The sequence below is a fragment of the Stigmatopora nigra genome, chromosome 3, assembly GCF_051989575.1.
Source record: "Stigmatopora nigra isolate UIUO_SnigA chromosome 3, RoL_Snig_1.1, whole genome shotgun sequence".
Classification (NCBI taxonomy): Eukaryota; Metazoa; Chordata; class Actinopteri; order Syngnathiformes; family Syngnathidae; genus Stigmatopora; species Stigmatopora nigra.
Genome location: NC_135510.1, coordinates 12,959,959 through 12,976,562, shown reverse-complemented (window position 1 = coordinate 12,976,562; position 16,604 = coordinate 12,959,959). Strand labels below are relative to the sequence as shown.

General features: G+C 38.7%; 1 protein-coding gene across 1 annotated transcript in view; it reads right to left on the bottom strand.

Annotated features, from left to right (window-relative positions):
- LOC144193844 (protein kinase C-binding protein NELL1-like) overlaps positions 1 to 16,497 on the bottom strand; it is a 109,354-nt gene extending 92,857 nt beyond the window's left edge. The window contains exons 1-3 of the mRNA XM_077712421.1: positions 16,411 to 16,497; positions 14,046 to 14,126; positions 1,889 to 2,132 (exon numbers count right to left, since the gene is read on the bottom strand). Of these exons, the coding sequence (XP_077568547.1) occupies positions 1,889 to 2,033 (145 nt within the window). The 5' untranslated portion in view covers positions 2,034 to 2,132; positions 14,046 to 14,126; positions 16,411 to 16,497. The remainder of the gene's footprint in view (positions 1 to 1,888; positions 2,133 to 14,045; positions 14,127 to 16,410) is intronic.
- Between the last annotated feature and the right edge of the window lie 107 nt (positions 16,498 to 16,604).

Here is a 16,604-nt window from a genome sequence, read left to right as displayed (position 1 = left end):
AAAGAAAAAGAAAAACAGAAATCCCAATAAAATAGAAAGATCACTTTTTTTTGGGGTTATTGTTCGCTTCCAGAAAATACTGTATATTTATCCTGGAACGTATTTGCCCTTTGTTGATATATATTAGTAGTTTCAGTTACATTGAAATATTTTTGGTTCTCTCTAACATGGGGTCTCTGCAATGCAGTAGCCAACTTAATGAAAGAACTCCCTAAAACAAAGTGAAATGAAAATTGCTATCAAGGGAAATTTGGCACTTGCGATTGAAGTGCTCTCTATGTAACCAAAAGCCAAAACTTATGCTGGTAATGCTCCATGACAGTTCTGCAAAAAGATGTAAAGTGCTTTCATTGGTAAAGGTTATGATCATTGTCAAACAAATTAAGAAGTCATTATGACATCGGAAAATGCTGTGGTGAAGTGCACTTACTGTATGTGACAGAATAAGTGGAGAAAATATAATTTAAAAAAATGCACCCTGGTACACCCAAGACTATTTTTAGGCACATAATTTGTGAACTCGTACATAGACTTGTGACTTGGCGTCTGGGAAAAGTAATCGAACCTGCTTCAAATGGGAGGGAGAAGCTGACCCGATTTCTGATCTTATAACTTGCCACTACTTGCTGAGAAAAATCAGATTCCTATTCCGCAGTGGCCAGTATGATTTGCTGGGAGGGTATGGGTATATAAAAGTGGGTATGGCAGGTAGACACAAACTGGTGAGGAAAGCCCACTCTGTGCTGGGGTTCGAGTCGGACAGTTTGGAGTTTGTGCTTGACAAAAGGATAATGATTCCAAGCCATCCTATGTAATCCTTTTCACCCTCTACATGATGAGCTCTGTCAGATGGGCAGCTCTTTCAGCTGTCGCATCATCCCAACTAGATGCAGAACTGAGCGAGAGATCAGTCGCTCCTTTGTGCCCACTCTCATCAGACTTTACACTGTACACTCTCTCTCACACACACCGCCCTGCCCCTTACATATGCTCACACTCTGACAATTGCGCTCAGCATTTTGCTCTAATAAAAATCGTGTGGTTTCCATCATTGTCCTGCACTATTATTCGTACTACAATACTTGCTGCTGGAGCGGTATTATTATTTTCCCATAGCAGTTAAGCCACTGTGATCTGCCATTGAACTTCATATTTGTTACCTCTTATATTGTTAGATTGACGTGGTTTATCTTATATTTCAATTATATTTTACATATACTTATGTGAATTATTTTTAGGTCATAATAATATTATTACCATTGAAAATGTGTAAACATATATACATACACACACGCGCGCACACACTTCTGATCGCATACTTGTGCTGCTGCAACATGTTAATTTCCCTGATGGGCAGATCAATATAGAATTATTTTAACTTAACAATTAAACTCGCTCTTCAATTTGCACATACTCGCACTGCTAACCACCTTGCTTGCCTTCCAACTACAATAGGAGCTGAACACCATTACAGCTAATCAATGTCCTCTTATTGTGGTGACCATTGTTTTCCACCAAAAATAAGTAATTCCAAAAAAGAGAAAAAGATTCAATTAAAAGGCAGCTTTAACTGAAGTATATTGTAATAAGATTAACATGAAAAAAACTTGCTAAACTAAATATGACTAATTAATTGCAACGAGTCAGCACGTCAGCCTCAGAGTTCTGAAAACAAGATCAATTGCAGGTCCAAGGCTTCCTATATGGAGTTTACATGTTCTCCCTGGACTTGCCTGGATTTTCTCTGACTTTCTTGAGCCCTGACCACAGTACTGTGAGGCCGACGTGCTAACTACTCTCCACAGGGTCGCACATCTATTTCAATCAAGCAAAAATAAATCAAATCGAGTCAGGTTGGATCTTGACAAATAATTTGATCAAATCTTACTGTAAATGTCTTGGTAGAGGCCTTCAGGAGGATTACACGGTTCAGTTGTGTAGCATTGTTCTTCCTCGGCGCTTCCAGGGCTTATCTTTCCAAGCAGGCATGTCAGGTCTCCAGCACGCGGAAAAAGTCTGCTGGTGCTTTCCATTCAGGACTGCAGCGCTGGGAGCAAACACAGCCTGCCTGAGTGGGAGCTCTGGTCCCAAAGCTAATGGAAGAATGGCATCCACTCAGCTTCTCTCCGCTTCTGCAAGCACAAACACATTGATCCGCTACAGCCAGGACATACAAACAGCCTTTAAGCAAGTAATGCCAACTAATAAGTTCACATTTCTGTGGCCAGTAGCAAAAACTAAATTATTTCCACATAATAGAAACAGTAACAATTGTTTGGCAGTATTTTACTTTTGAGAAAATACCCTCAGAAAATTTAAAAGACTGGAAGTTCTTATTAAAATATAACATTTGCATTCTCATGGCAAATGGAGCAAGTCAAATCGAATAGATAAATTGTGCATCCTGTACGTGATAAAACAATAGGATGAATTGGTTTGTCTTAATGTTGTACAAAGAAGTCAGAGTAAATCATTTAAATAACAGTTGTATATTTCATTATCACTGCCATGCTTAATTAGTGGCCGAGCAAAGTGTCCTGGTTAGCTTCCCACTCGTTTCACTCATAAGTCATAACCAGGCTTAAACAAAAAATGGAATTATGTAACTGTGTTGAATAGTTTGGAAGAATACAGTATTGTTACAGCTACAAAAGAACAAACGCGATTGCACAATACTGGGAAATTCTTACAAATTTGACAATTTTATAATTTTCTAGGAACATATTAACAACATGCTATTTTCTTGGTGATTCCTAAGGCCCAAATGAAGTCCACAGGTTCAAGCACTATTTTTTTGGACTGCAGTCCTCTGGAATGCTTGAGCCTTGCAAATTAGCTTGGGTGCCTTGACTGAAACACTTGTCATTGCAATATTTGGAGCAAACTTGATGTATGTATCACTCAATTTATGATGATAAGATACGAAGTTACCCGATGCTGATATTGTTTCTTCCTATATATTTGGTCAAAAGCCTCAGTGACCAAGATGACATTTTTCATTGTTGTGTTTGTGATTTAATTTCAATCACTTTAGTAAGTTAAATCAAATTGCAAACGATCACATTGAAAATTGATGATGCCACATGTTGTTTAGTCTCCTACCTATTTTGTGCATTTACCACAACCACACGAGGTCTTAAAACATTCAGATATGACACATCCATTTGCTAACGGATAATCAGAGTGAAGAGGTTAAATGTGACATTAAAAATTCTAATTTGATGACTAGCCGCATATTTATGAGAACCCAGCTGTCCACAGATGCAGATGAAAAGAACCAAAAAGGTTATTTATGGCATTCAACAAAAAAAAAAGGCAAATTCTCTGATACGACATCAAGATTATTGCAAAATGAAAACATAATGAAAGGAAGGTCACCTTTTTCAATTACCAAAAATATTACAAGATTTAGCTCAGTTTAAAAAAATTCCATGTGTTTGACGCAACCCAAAAGCTATCAGTAGTAACATTTTATATTCCCTCATCATTTTTCATTCATCTTCCCTACAGCTTACCCTCACAAAAATTGCAGGGGTTCTGTAGCCTGTCTCAACTGACTATAGACAGGAGGTGGGATACACCCTGCACTGGTTATCTTCAAGAAAAACAATCAAAGCCATCTTAACAAGAAAGACATGGCAATCAGCCCTAAGCTGAATGCGCATAAAGTTGTACAACAGTTCTTATAACAATAGTTATGTACAGAGAAGGCAAAGAAGAATGGCTTTGTTAAGAGTGGTGACAGTAGGAAGAGGCCACCGGCAGATTTAAAACCTTCGAATTGAAGAATCCACCTCACTTAACAAATTGGTCATACATAAACAAACACAACACTTCTTTAAATTGTGAAATCTCAGACAAATCAAGAAAAGGCGCAATGCTCTTCACTGGGCGATTGTTTTGAACTTTTATTCTTTGAACAATCAATACCTATCATTATCTGTTTGTGGTATTTCTGTGATTCTATCATCATTTGTTTATTTTTTCCTCATTGTTTGAGACCTCTGTTGCTAGTACTGATTCTGCCATTTTCTGTTGTCGGCTTCATCAGATACCCACAGCTCGCCGCAATCAACCGCACAGAAAATTATAATCACAATAAACTTTGACTGATTGAAAAGGGTTTAAACAGCCAGTGTCCTCAGACTGAACGGATGATGAAAATACTGCAAAAAAAAATCATCTCGTGTGGCTTAATCCATTTCTGAACGGAATGAGTGATATAAACAAACGGTTGCAGTCACAAACATCATTTATAAACTGTAGCGTCATTCAATAACTTGCGGACATAAAAGTCAAACGTAATTATTTCCGATTTTACTGAGCGCTGAGCTAATAGATCTCTCCGTGCTCTCCGTATATTCATCCATTCATTCATCTTCCATACCGCCCATCCTCAAAAGGGTTGCCGAAGCCTAACCCAACTGTTTGCAGGCGAAAGGCAGACTACACCCTAGACTGGTCACGAGTCAGTCGTAGAGCACACAAAGACACTCACACTTCCACCGAGAGGGAATTGAACTGAGACTGCCTGCAAAAAAGACAGGCATAAGAACCACATCAGGTCACTGGTTCAACACCACTGAAGAAAACATATTTGAGAAGGTGCCAATTACATGAACAGATCTACCACTGGAATTATCTCTTACATTGTTTAAACTTTAAGAGTTTGGAGATGTTTTTAATAGAATGGGAGGTCAACATGGGCGGCCCGGTGGCGCGAGTGGTAAGTGCATTAGCCTCACAGCGCTGGGGTCCTGATATCAAGTCCAGGCCGGTCCACCTGTGTGGAATTAACATGTTCTCTCCGGGCCTGCGTGGGTTTCTTTTGGGTTCTCCGGTTTCCTCCCACATTCCAAAAAAACATGCATGGTAGGCTGATGTCCAATCAACTCTAAATTGCCCCTAGGTATGGGTGTGAGTGTGGATGGTTGTCTGTCTCCTTGTGCCCTGCAATCAGATGGGCACCCGCCTTTGCCCCAGGGGCAGCTGGGATTGGCTTCAGCACTGCTTATGAGAATAAAGCGGGTCAGAAAATGAGATGAGAGGTCAACATGGAGGTTGAATGTATTCGAAGAGTGGCCATCAGTAATAAGGAAATAAGAAAACAAAGCTGGCCATTTATTTTTTTCCATTAATGCAAACACTGAGAAATAAAAGTTTAAACTAATATTTCAAGTAGCATTCTGCGTCAGTCATAAGGCAGCTTGTTTTTCTGAGTGAGTCATTGACAGCACGTGTCCTGCCAAAGTTCAATTGTGCTGATTGAAGTCATATTTACAGTTTCACATTTGTTTGGTTTTCAAAACCTAGGAAAGTAGGTGAGTCAGTAGGAGACTCAAAATGCCATCCAACCTAACTCGAGTTGGCCCGTTTTACCTTAGCCTTTAACATACAAAATTACAGCTGATTGAGGAATGACAGCTGCTTGAAGCTCCTCTTGCAGTTTCTAAGGCAACATCTCAAAAAAGCAATAGTTTGCACTGCTAAAATCACATTGCACATGGCATGCGGCAAAAGTGCGATAGGCATTTCCAGATGATGCAGAATTTTATGATATCATTAATTTTTCTAGGCCACTTATCCTCAAGACGGTCGCAGGGGGTGCCTGAGCCTGTCCCAGCCAAGAACAGAGAGGCAGGTGGGGTATATTGTACTGCATTGAATAATATCACCATATTTCATTTAAATATGTTAGCCATTCAATACATGCAATATGAAGTAGAAAAACTAAATTTCAAATTACAAGTTTCACCTCCTTTGCCAGCCTTAAACTGAGTTGCCTAGAATTTTTCTGACCATGCATTTGAAGTAAAGGGTTCTCAGTGGTCCAAAACAAAGCCTGACAAGGGACAATCCATCATAATCACAAGAATAGACTGTACCTGGCATTCTTGGCATAGAAGTGCTCTTTTATGTCAGGTGAAGACATTCAAACAAAGCATTGGTTTCTCAACACCTCTGCAGGTTGCCAGGAAAAAAAAAACAGATAGCCTACAGGCAGTGACCACCAAATTCACACGTTTCATCAAATATAAAATGTCAATGCACACAAGTCCTTACAGTGATAGATGAGGTAGAATTGTTGTCCTGTCTAAATCTTCCTCGATAAAAAAAACTTTTCTTTGGTAATAGCCAGTTAATTTAGTCTAATTGAACTATTTTTACATTACACTTGTAAAGACATGCAGAATCAGAAAATGTTAATAGGGCTTCTTACAGAGCAGTGGTTACAGCTATTACAACATGCTGGTAGTTGTAGTTTATACACCAGATTTTTACAGGCTGGAGGCATGTCAAGTCGTGCATATTATCAAGTATGTATAGTATTGTCTTTTCATTGTTACAACAGTAAATTGTTTAATTGGCTTACACATGGCTTCATCCTGTTTGCCAAATTGTTAGAAGGTGCCTTAACAGATTGTCACACAGAGCACTTGTTTGTATATTATATTTCAGAATTACTTGCTTACTTGGCAATTTATGGGCTGATGTTTACCTAAATATAAATCAATATCAGCAGGGTGCAACGATGAATGAGTGGCCAGCATACTATCCCACTCAAATTTCTGAGAGGTAGGGTTCAATCCCATGCATTGATTTATATATAGGTGGTTAGAACATTCTGCATTCCTGTACCAGGCTAGTTCTTTTTAGGGTAAGTAGAATTTATCACAAGGCACAAGTAAACACAAAAAAAGCCACACACAATAAACAACAAATAAAAAATAACAGCCTACTATAAGCTATTCGATCCAATTGTGAATTTGTCAACTACAAAAAAAATTGACAAAGACATCTGAGAACAAACACAGATTAGCCTTTTGTAAATGCGGAAGACAAGAAATGGAAAACAGAAAGTAGAGGAGGTCGCAAATTATGAATGACTGCAAAATCAAATAGTTTTCATCACGAACAATTGAGCACAAGTGTGAGCAAGAGAATGATTCAACACTGGCTGACAGCTGGAGCAGTAGCTATAACGCTGCTGGTTGTAACGGGCTGTGGGTGTACTGCCGATGCCACCACCCTCAATCGCTTACCCAAATGCCTGAACACAAACAATATTCAGCCTAAAACTGAGACAAGACAAGCAGGGGGCAACCTACAGGAGGAATCTTGCTTGAGGACATTTGTCATTTCACCACTCTGATTTAGAAAATGATCCCACCACAGGCTGATGTGACTAAATTCAAATTTATTGGCCTTTGTAGGACTCGATTGAGGCACTTTCTTCACTGTCTGAATGCGACAAGTCGCATCATCTGGCGTGGAAGCTGAACATTTTGTGTGGTTTTATATCAAATCAGGGATACATTTTTCAGAAGGTGGCTGCAATCTCAACACCTCATAAATCCGAATTCCTGCAGTAATTATGTCAACAAAGACAGAGCAGATAATTGGAGGATGGCAGAAATTGAGTTGTGCCTTTGAGTCGAAGCCAAGCAAGTCTACATTTCCTTGAGTGCGCCTAATTTTAAAAGTCAGCCTGAGCAAGCACGGAAAAAGACCAAACGTGACAAAATTGGAATTGCATTAGGACCGGTGGTCTGAACATAGCCTTCATGGCCACCTTGACAAAATCCGGATGCACCACAAATGTGATTTTAAGCTTGACTTAATGAAATGTCACATGCTTTGGCACTTTCCTTCCTTCCTTTCCTTTCCTTTGGTGTTCTATCGGTCAACAGCAATTGATCACATTGAACACCTCTAATTTAGCCAACATATGGAGGAGGAAAAAAGTGTCGACGCCTCTTCTTAAAGTGCACTATAAATTTAAGGAATTAAGCCAGAGGTGGCCTGACCTTTAGAAAGACAGAGAACTTCGACATTTATCTTTTTCTAATTAAGTTATGTGGCAAAAAGCATATCCTGTGTGTCTAAACTGATAAAATGGGACTGTCAGTATGAAATTATTACAAGGGCATTTTTAATTAATAAAAATATGAATTAGGTGTCAGAGCCAATTCATCAAAAAAGGACATGCCATAACTCTCACCCTGATTAAAATGCTGCAGCAGGACCATTTGGGGTAATTGTGACATTTGTTTGTGTGTTGTAGCTGGAATGGTTGTATCTGATCAGTAAATTATGATTTGTTGCAAATCTTAAAGCGCAACATATGTAATACCTATTATGTTGCATTTTTATGTTTTCAGACATATTAACATGGTGAACCTCGCCACCACCAGGACTACAACAGCAGCCATTCACCAGTCAAAAAATTGCAATCATTGTCTCAATAGTGCACTGGCACTGCAAGGTCTGGGGACAAACAACATTACTTGAGACAAAACTACAATTTTTATTCAGACAAGTCTTAAGATAATATCCCTAGAATAAGTATATGGATACATGTGAAATGATGACAAATGAATGGGACTGCAGCCTGAGGTTTGGTGTATCATAATTTATGTATGAATGTGCATGCTAGCAGCGTGCATCTGTGTGTGAAGAATTTGTGCTTGGAGGAAATGAGACATTCCTCCATATACCCCGGTTTAGTTGGTGTGGTGACTGTGAATTAGCTTCCCTACTCATGCATTGCCGCTCTTGGCTTGGCCCTTGGCTTTAGAGAGCTGCACCCTCACTACGCCAATAACACTGTTAATCTAGCTGACATTTGTGTTCACTGCTGTGAGGCTCAACACCATCAAGAGTTCACTTAGGTGGGTTCAAGGTGGTGCAACAGATGGTTAGTTCAAAAATCACTAAACCAGCAATAGCTATTTTTCACCAGGTCATCATTGAGCATTAGTTGGCTAATGTTTGCAGCAAAGACTCAGAAGAAATATTGTATATTTTGTCATGGAAAAATAATAATGAAAGGTAATGAGACAAGATTTAACTAGGGTCATTTGTTGTAGTAGTAGTAGTAGCAAACCCTCCGATTCGAGACTATTACTGTGCATCATCTTTAGGCAACTTAACAAAAAACTAATATATATATCCATCTCAATAATTTATTTTTAACCAATGTAATCAATGTAAGAGCTCAACAATCATAAATATACATTTCTGAAATTCAAAAACAAATCAGTGACCAAATGAACCCCCTTTACATATTAGCAAGGACACTCAAAAGCCTGCCATTGATGGATTCTGTTCACATTGCAGAAGCAACCACAGCCTCACAGACAGTGTTCAGGGAGACGTACTGTTTTCCCTCCTAGTAAATCTCAGATATGATGAGGAACCACAGTTTCTCTATGGGGTTCAGATCATGGGAACAAGCACGCCATGTCATTAATTTTTCTTCTTTTAGGCCCTTGCTTGTCAGCCACCCTGTGGAATACTTTGACGTGTGTAAGGAACCATTGTCATGATGTAAACCGTGTTTTTCCTCAAGAATGTGACTTCTCTGTACTACTGCTTAAAGAAGCTGTCTTCCAGAAACTGGCAGTAGCAATGGGTGTTGAGCTTGACTTCATCCGCAACCCCAAAAAAAGGTACCACAAGCTCATTTTTGATGATACCAGCCGATGCCAGTACCCCACTTCCAACTTGTTGGCATCTTTAGACCACACCACTTCTCATTACAGAGATGCACATCAACTGATATGCTCAATGGCGAAGAAGCTTTCAAACCGATATAGCTTGGAGTAAGACAAGGTGCATAAATTGGGCAAAAATAAAAATTTTGCCGAATAGTTCTGCACTCCTTTTATGTGAAGTCCAAGTTTTGGTGACTCCAGTGCAAAGGTACTTTTCCTTTTCCAAGGGAATAAGCACTTTGCCCCCATTCCCCACATGGATTTGTAAAATGTAATCATCGTGTCAATGCGACATTGATGAAATTTCTGTCTTGCAGCACCGCAGCTAGTTTAATTAGAATTATGCGAAAGAGTATCAGATGCTCAGGATCGCCTGGGGATCTACAGCAGCCAAAGACATGAGAATCAGAGTTTCACCATAAGCAGCAGCTACTCCGAGCTTGTCCTGTATATGTCAGCAACATGATGTTAGCGGGAAACTGAACAAAGCTGAAAATACAGCCGCAAGGCTACAGCAATGGCCCAATCTATAACAAGTTGTACTGGAAAACACGGCGAGACACGGCCATTGTACTGAATCACTGCTCAAGAGAATGCTTTTATCTCTCCCCAAGAGCTTTTCCTCCAACTTTCCCTGCCTTCAATATTTAATTGTATCGTTTCACATTACTTGTGCTATGAGAACTGTCTGTGCCCTTGAGTATGTGTCACTTATAAATTTCACAATAAACCTGCATGACTACCTTTAAAAAGGGATGAACCTATCATACCCGTATTTTGCACTGGATTTTCAATCTTTCTGCTTTCAGTAAAAAAAATTCCCAGAAGAAAACACGAAGGTCAAACAAAGAAAATAAACTAAACCGATATATTATAGCATCTACACAGAAAACACCAACTCCGTCAACTGTTCATTTGCAGCCAGGAACAAGAACACAACTAATGTAACCCGTAGCCAATGTTAAAAAACAAAAACAACACTTTCACACTATACAGGAAACTTGTCCACCTCTCTCTTTCCAGTCAGTTTCACGTTGTGTTTTGAGAAAGCGTGCAAAACACACCACTCCGATGCTAATACTGTACCGATACCACTTTTTTTTAAATTAAGTATACAAATGTGTATTATTTTCTCTTAATCCCTAATTCCCACATGCTATATTTATCTTAGCTGTGCCTCTTTACATTGTGTGTGTGTAGTATGTGTGCAGTAATAGCAAGAAGTTTCCAAACAAAATTTTGTTTTGACGAACATAATAACAATCAAGACTATTTAAATGTAAAGTTATTGCTTAATGGCTTGGCAGACACTAACTAAGTCATTGTATGAAACTGACGTCGATTGACGTCCAATTGAAAGTGGGTAGTCTGAATGAAACAGAATTTAATTTCTCTTCAAATGAATTGATTGTCTACTAGTGACAAAATCATAGCAGACGAATGGATGTCCATCCTCATCATGGGAAGGGCGACCGTGTTCTTTTTTTGACATCAGTTAGAAGCTACATCTTGAAGAGAACATTTAAAGAGCATTGAAACCTTTTTCTCAGTATTCCTTGATACGGATGACAATTTTAGTGCCATATCAGTGCCATTATCAGTACTAGTATATCTTATATAACACTAAATTCCTCAAAAAGATAATGTCGGCTCGAATGGGGGAATGCAGGAAAGTGTGGATTTTGTCCACTGAGAGGTATAAATTACAAAGATTTGAACAATTCCTTATAATTGTAATTGATTAATTGTTGCCCCTCTTCAGCAAAGAAAAGTGTAAAATTTCACTGCATATCTAAACTCAAAATCATAATCGTTCTTTTCTTTGCGTCTTTCCTCTGAGAAGTTTGACCCACACGGTTTTCCCCTAATGGTCCTAAAAGACCGAGTTCAGGGCTGTGTTGTGACAAATAAAGAACGCAGGTGTCATCACTTCCATCTGGACTGTCCCTTTCTGACCATCTTTACTATTTCTCCGCCAACATAATTTATGTTTTTGAACTATGAGAACAGTGCAGGAGGATGGACAACGTGCTGTTGCTACAGATGTTCACTCATCAGTTTGTTCTGTTGGAAAGTTTCAGTCAATGATTCAGGGGCTAAAGTCATTAGTTACCGTAATGTTTGCCGCATGAAACCACGAATGCGTGCTGGCCCATCTGGACTCGGGACAAATCAAAGAGACATAATTCAACAGACAGATGTCGCGTTTTATTCACTTGGGTGCTTTTTTGGGGCTGATGCAAACATATGGTAGATGTGATTCAGGTCCCATTTTTATAGCGATGAGTGCAAGAAATTACACTCTCGACAGGATGACACCTACCAGCGTTATTAAACACAGTGAGAAGCAAAGAGAATGATTTTTTTTTTTGTCACCATTTCTTTTTGGAAAGATGAAGTCACTTTCTTTTTTGCACTGCACAATTCAAACACTATCAGCAGCACGTGTGGCCAAATATAACACAGAGGTAATTATTTTCTCTTTGTTTTTAAATGTCGTCATCGAGAGATAGCCAAGACAGATGGTTTTGAAAAGGTGCATGAGAAGGATAAGAACAATTACCCAAGACCTTGACTTTTGTTTATGGGCTAGTATAGGTTCAAATTTTAACACCGTCTATTAACACTATAAGTGTAAATCAACTTGATCGAACAAGCCATCGGCTAAATGCCCGCACTCACGTACATCATTCTCAAAGGCAAGGTCATTGATTACTCCAGCTCTGTTGTTCCTGCTCATTGCCAGACGACGATACACCAGCACTAATTCGCTGGAACACGCACACACCTCAGCAAAGCCTCGGGCCAAAGGGAATTGGAAATTAGATGTTATCGCTCCCAGTCCTGGCACACAATGTGACAAAGAGGGCTTTCACTGTGCTCCAACCATAAAGCCAAGAGATAAACTGGCCATTGAGATGTGTCGACATCAGATTAACTGGAATGAGTTCTCATTAATGTAATCTGCAACTATTTACCCATTTAAAAAAAAATAATAATATTTGCAATTTATTATGTGCATAGAGGCAGCGTGTTAGAATTTTATTGACACAAAGCTCTTTAATCAAACAATTAGAAAATCTCATTCTAAGTGAGATGAAAGCAAAACACATTTGGTAAGTGTTTTCACAGATATCAATATTTTTTGTAAGAAAACAACTTGAAAAGACACTTAAAATGATAATTATTTCAACAACTGCGATTCTTCTTTCCAATAATACTTGTCATGATCATCCATTAATTTTCTTAAATATGAAGGCAATTGCGCAGCTCATCCAGTGTGTGCAAAAAGAATCATTGACAATGCATCACCAGCAGCCCATGTAAAATCCTAAGGGTACGATGACTGAAATGTTTCTTACAAAAATAATCATACCTATACCAGGTTGGTTATCACTTCTCAATAATGCAAATAGTAATCGACAGAGATTTCTGCTCATTATTTGTCAACTGTCTTTGCCAATAACAAAACAGAGTTTATTGTCTTGACTAAAGAGCGATGAACAGGAGTCTTATTTTCACTTTCTCCCATACTTGGTCAATAATACCAACCCAACACCAAGAAAGCATTACAATGAACCAAGTTATCTTGGCTCCAAAAATAGACAATATGGCAAGTCTTTAAAATCACTACTTGGTTTAAATAGAAAAAAAAAACATTTCTGTAACCTCAATTAACACATCCTTTAATTATCACTAAACTATCAAATTGCGTCATGATCAGCACTGCAGACTTTTTCTAGCTGCTGAAACACCAAAGACTGCAGTGATTTTGTATAAAACTACTGCTAAAAGAAGAGGAAAATAGACGAATCCAGTCATCAGATATTTCTGCTCGGCAAAAAAACTAATTTTGTTTCCTTCTCTAATCTTTATCCATTTTGCACTCACCTGTCCCAGTTTACCAGTGATCAGTCATCCAATTACACATGACCACCCGCCCGATTCAATAAAAGCCAGCCCAAATTACAGCCTCCCATTTAAGATAAGATGCAACTCTAATTGCCACAAGTGAAACTTCCTTCATACTGGGAATCTTAATGATATACAGTGTTCCCTCGCTACTTCGCGCTTCAGCTATCGTGGACTCAGAGCTTCACAGATTTTTTTCAAAAAAAAAAAAAAAATATATATATAAAGATATTAAGTTAAAATTATAAATTACATCATTTTACAAGCGGTGGAAACAAAATATTCAATAAGAATTAGTAATTGCATCAAAAAAGGCCAAAAAAATGGTCAATAACATGGTGAGAGTTCAGGAATGGCATTGATGACGTCATGGCTGTTTACAGGCGCATCTTCACCGCCCAAAAAAAAACAATGTTCACAACTCCCAATAACGATGTTTCTTACGTGCAAAAAAACTGCAGAAGATCCTCCATCCGGACTACTATGAGGTTTTTGCTTGGTGGTGCTTTTGTGCACGTGTTATATGTTTCTTTGAGCATTTTTGAAGGGGCACGCCTACTTCGCGGAAATGCAGCTATTGCGGGGGTCCCAGTCCCCGTTAACAGCGATAACCGGGGGAACACTGTATACACTTACCCACATAGCGGAGACTGTCTTGGTCTTGATACTTGACCTCAAGCACCCTCGACTGGATGGTAGCCATCAATGGGTGCTAACCTGCAAGTGAATAAGACCATTTCATGCCTTGTTATTAATTTACAGGTAGTCAAAAATTCCTTTTGTTAGACCACTAAACTTCAGCCCTGATCATATTTTCCTCCATCTTACACTCCAAAGGGAGCAATTGTGATTGCGCTTTGGTGTTCATAGCATGATATATGCAAGGCACGAACACCAGACATTAATTGTCCTACTACCTCCTTTCTCTTTGAGAAATCCACAACAATGATTAGAATAGCACAGTGGTAAGCTGCCCACACTTTAATACTGTGATTTAATGGGATTCACAATTAACAGATTTTTAGTTATGAACTCTGCTCTGATCTTATTTCACTGCAGAATGGTAAAGGTGAAAGTGGCTCTTGCGAAAGCCACAAATGTGCTTTGACACATCTTTTGAAAGACAAAAGTAATATTATATAAGGAGTCTAATCCACAGTCTAATCCAATGTTTCAATGTCAGAATGTAAAAGTAGCATGCTTATTATCCCACTGTGCACCGGGTTTCAAGCATTTCTGTCAGGAAAATTTTGATGAAGTAAGAATACACATTCGCTGGAACATATTAGAGCTGAATTTGTGCAAAAGGCAGACAAAACCTAGGGCTGAGCCCTAGGGCACACAGAAACGGAAAACCATTCACACTCACAATCATATGGCCTCCAGCAGGAATCGAGCCGGCGCAGGTACGCAGTTACTCGGGAAATGTAGTGAAGTAAAAGTACAGATACAAAATCTACAATATGTATACATTCTACTCTATAAATATAATAGTAAAGATTTGTGCTCCTTTCCCTTTTGCCTGACCCAGTTTTCTATCATAAACGCCTGATCCAACACTAGGCATCTACGCTTCATGCTAAGTTGTAAAAACAGGCAGCATACAATACCGCTCAAAAGACAATCTTACACTCATTTACCAAATGAGTTGCAAAATGAATGCAAATTATAGTCAAGACATTGGTAGGGTTAGAAATATTTGATTTGTACTCTATAATAATAATTTTCTTTATAAAACCATGCCTTCGGTAACAATTCCTCAATTTGTAGCCATTATAGCATGCGGCTAAGATAGGCTCCAGCACCCCCCGCGACCCTAATGAGGATAAAGCGGATCAGAAAATGAATTAATTAATCTTTTTTTTTTATCATATTGATTTAGAGAAAACATTTTGGGCTGAAATTGCCAAATGGTGTTTTCATTCCAATCAGAGTGGAAGAAATGATGATTTGAGAAGTGTGGTCATGACATTAGTACCACCTTTTTCCATTTCTGTTCTTATGTGAATGTGCCATGGGGGATTCTCAGTTCTGTGTTCACGCTCTTATGATGTAGAAGAGCATATAGAGAAGGCTTTGCCCTTCAACAATGACCTTACATAAATAAATAGTGCTAAAAATAGGACAGTGATAATGCAGCAAATCAAGTGTGGCACCTCGTATCAGTTACCTGACACATTTGGGACGCATTCGGCATCAATAGGTTTCCTGAAAAGTAGGACCAACTCACCATTGTGGCCTGGAGTGAGCTGATAAGTATCCGAACATTGTACCTTTTATGAATAATGTATACAATTTGTGGGTTTTCTATAAAGTGGATAGTGACACTATTAGTCCGAAATTTGCAGTTATAACATTTGATGAAGGAAATTTAATCACAACCATTGGCCTTCAAAAAGATTTGACCATACTTTTGACTGATGGTTTGCACATAATGTAGTAACTGCAAGACAAAAGGCCAAACTACAAAAGTTCGTTCCTGTGTCATTAATGCCCCCTAGTGGTAAATCGTTTATCACACGCACACTATTTCAACAGGCGGAGGTTACCATGGAAATTATGAGTGCCCGAATGGCGAGTATATTTGGGCAAAAAAAGGCAAACAACATTAACGTAGGGACGTTGGTCAGGATCTGTGAGTAATGCTGAGTTTAGTGAATAATTGTATTAAAAAGCAAAGACGTGCACCCATATATTACGGTCAAGCAATAACAATAAGAGGGGGATATTATTGCAAGATCCAAACATTTTAGTACATGCAACTGCATCCAACAAAAAGAGGTGGTAATTTACATTTTTTTGGAGGGGATATAGACTGTTAATCCTTTTCAAAACTCTAAATAGTACTTAATTTAGGCTTGGGTGGACCCAAGTGCAGGGAGGCAGGCTGACGGGAATTGGGTGGACTAGAGTGTGTTTTTAATCAAACAATCGTTTTCAAACCAAACCTAAAAACAAAGGGAAAAATGCAACATAATAACGTAAGCAAAATCAAACTTACCAAGGGAAACAAGAGGAAATACTGCGACCAAACAGTTGACAACCTGACAAGGGCGAAACACCAAGTGGCAAATCACAACAGGTGAAATCAATGGGTAATCAGTTACACAGAAGGAAACACACAATAAGTCAAAATAAAACTTTAAAAGAGCACACGTTACTTGAGCCTTCATTGCTTTTTATTTCATATTTCTT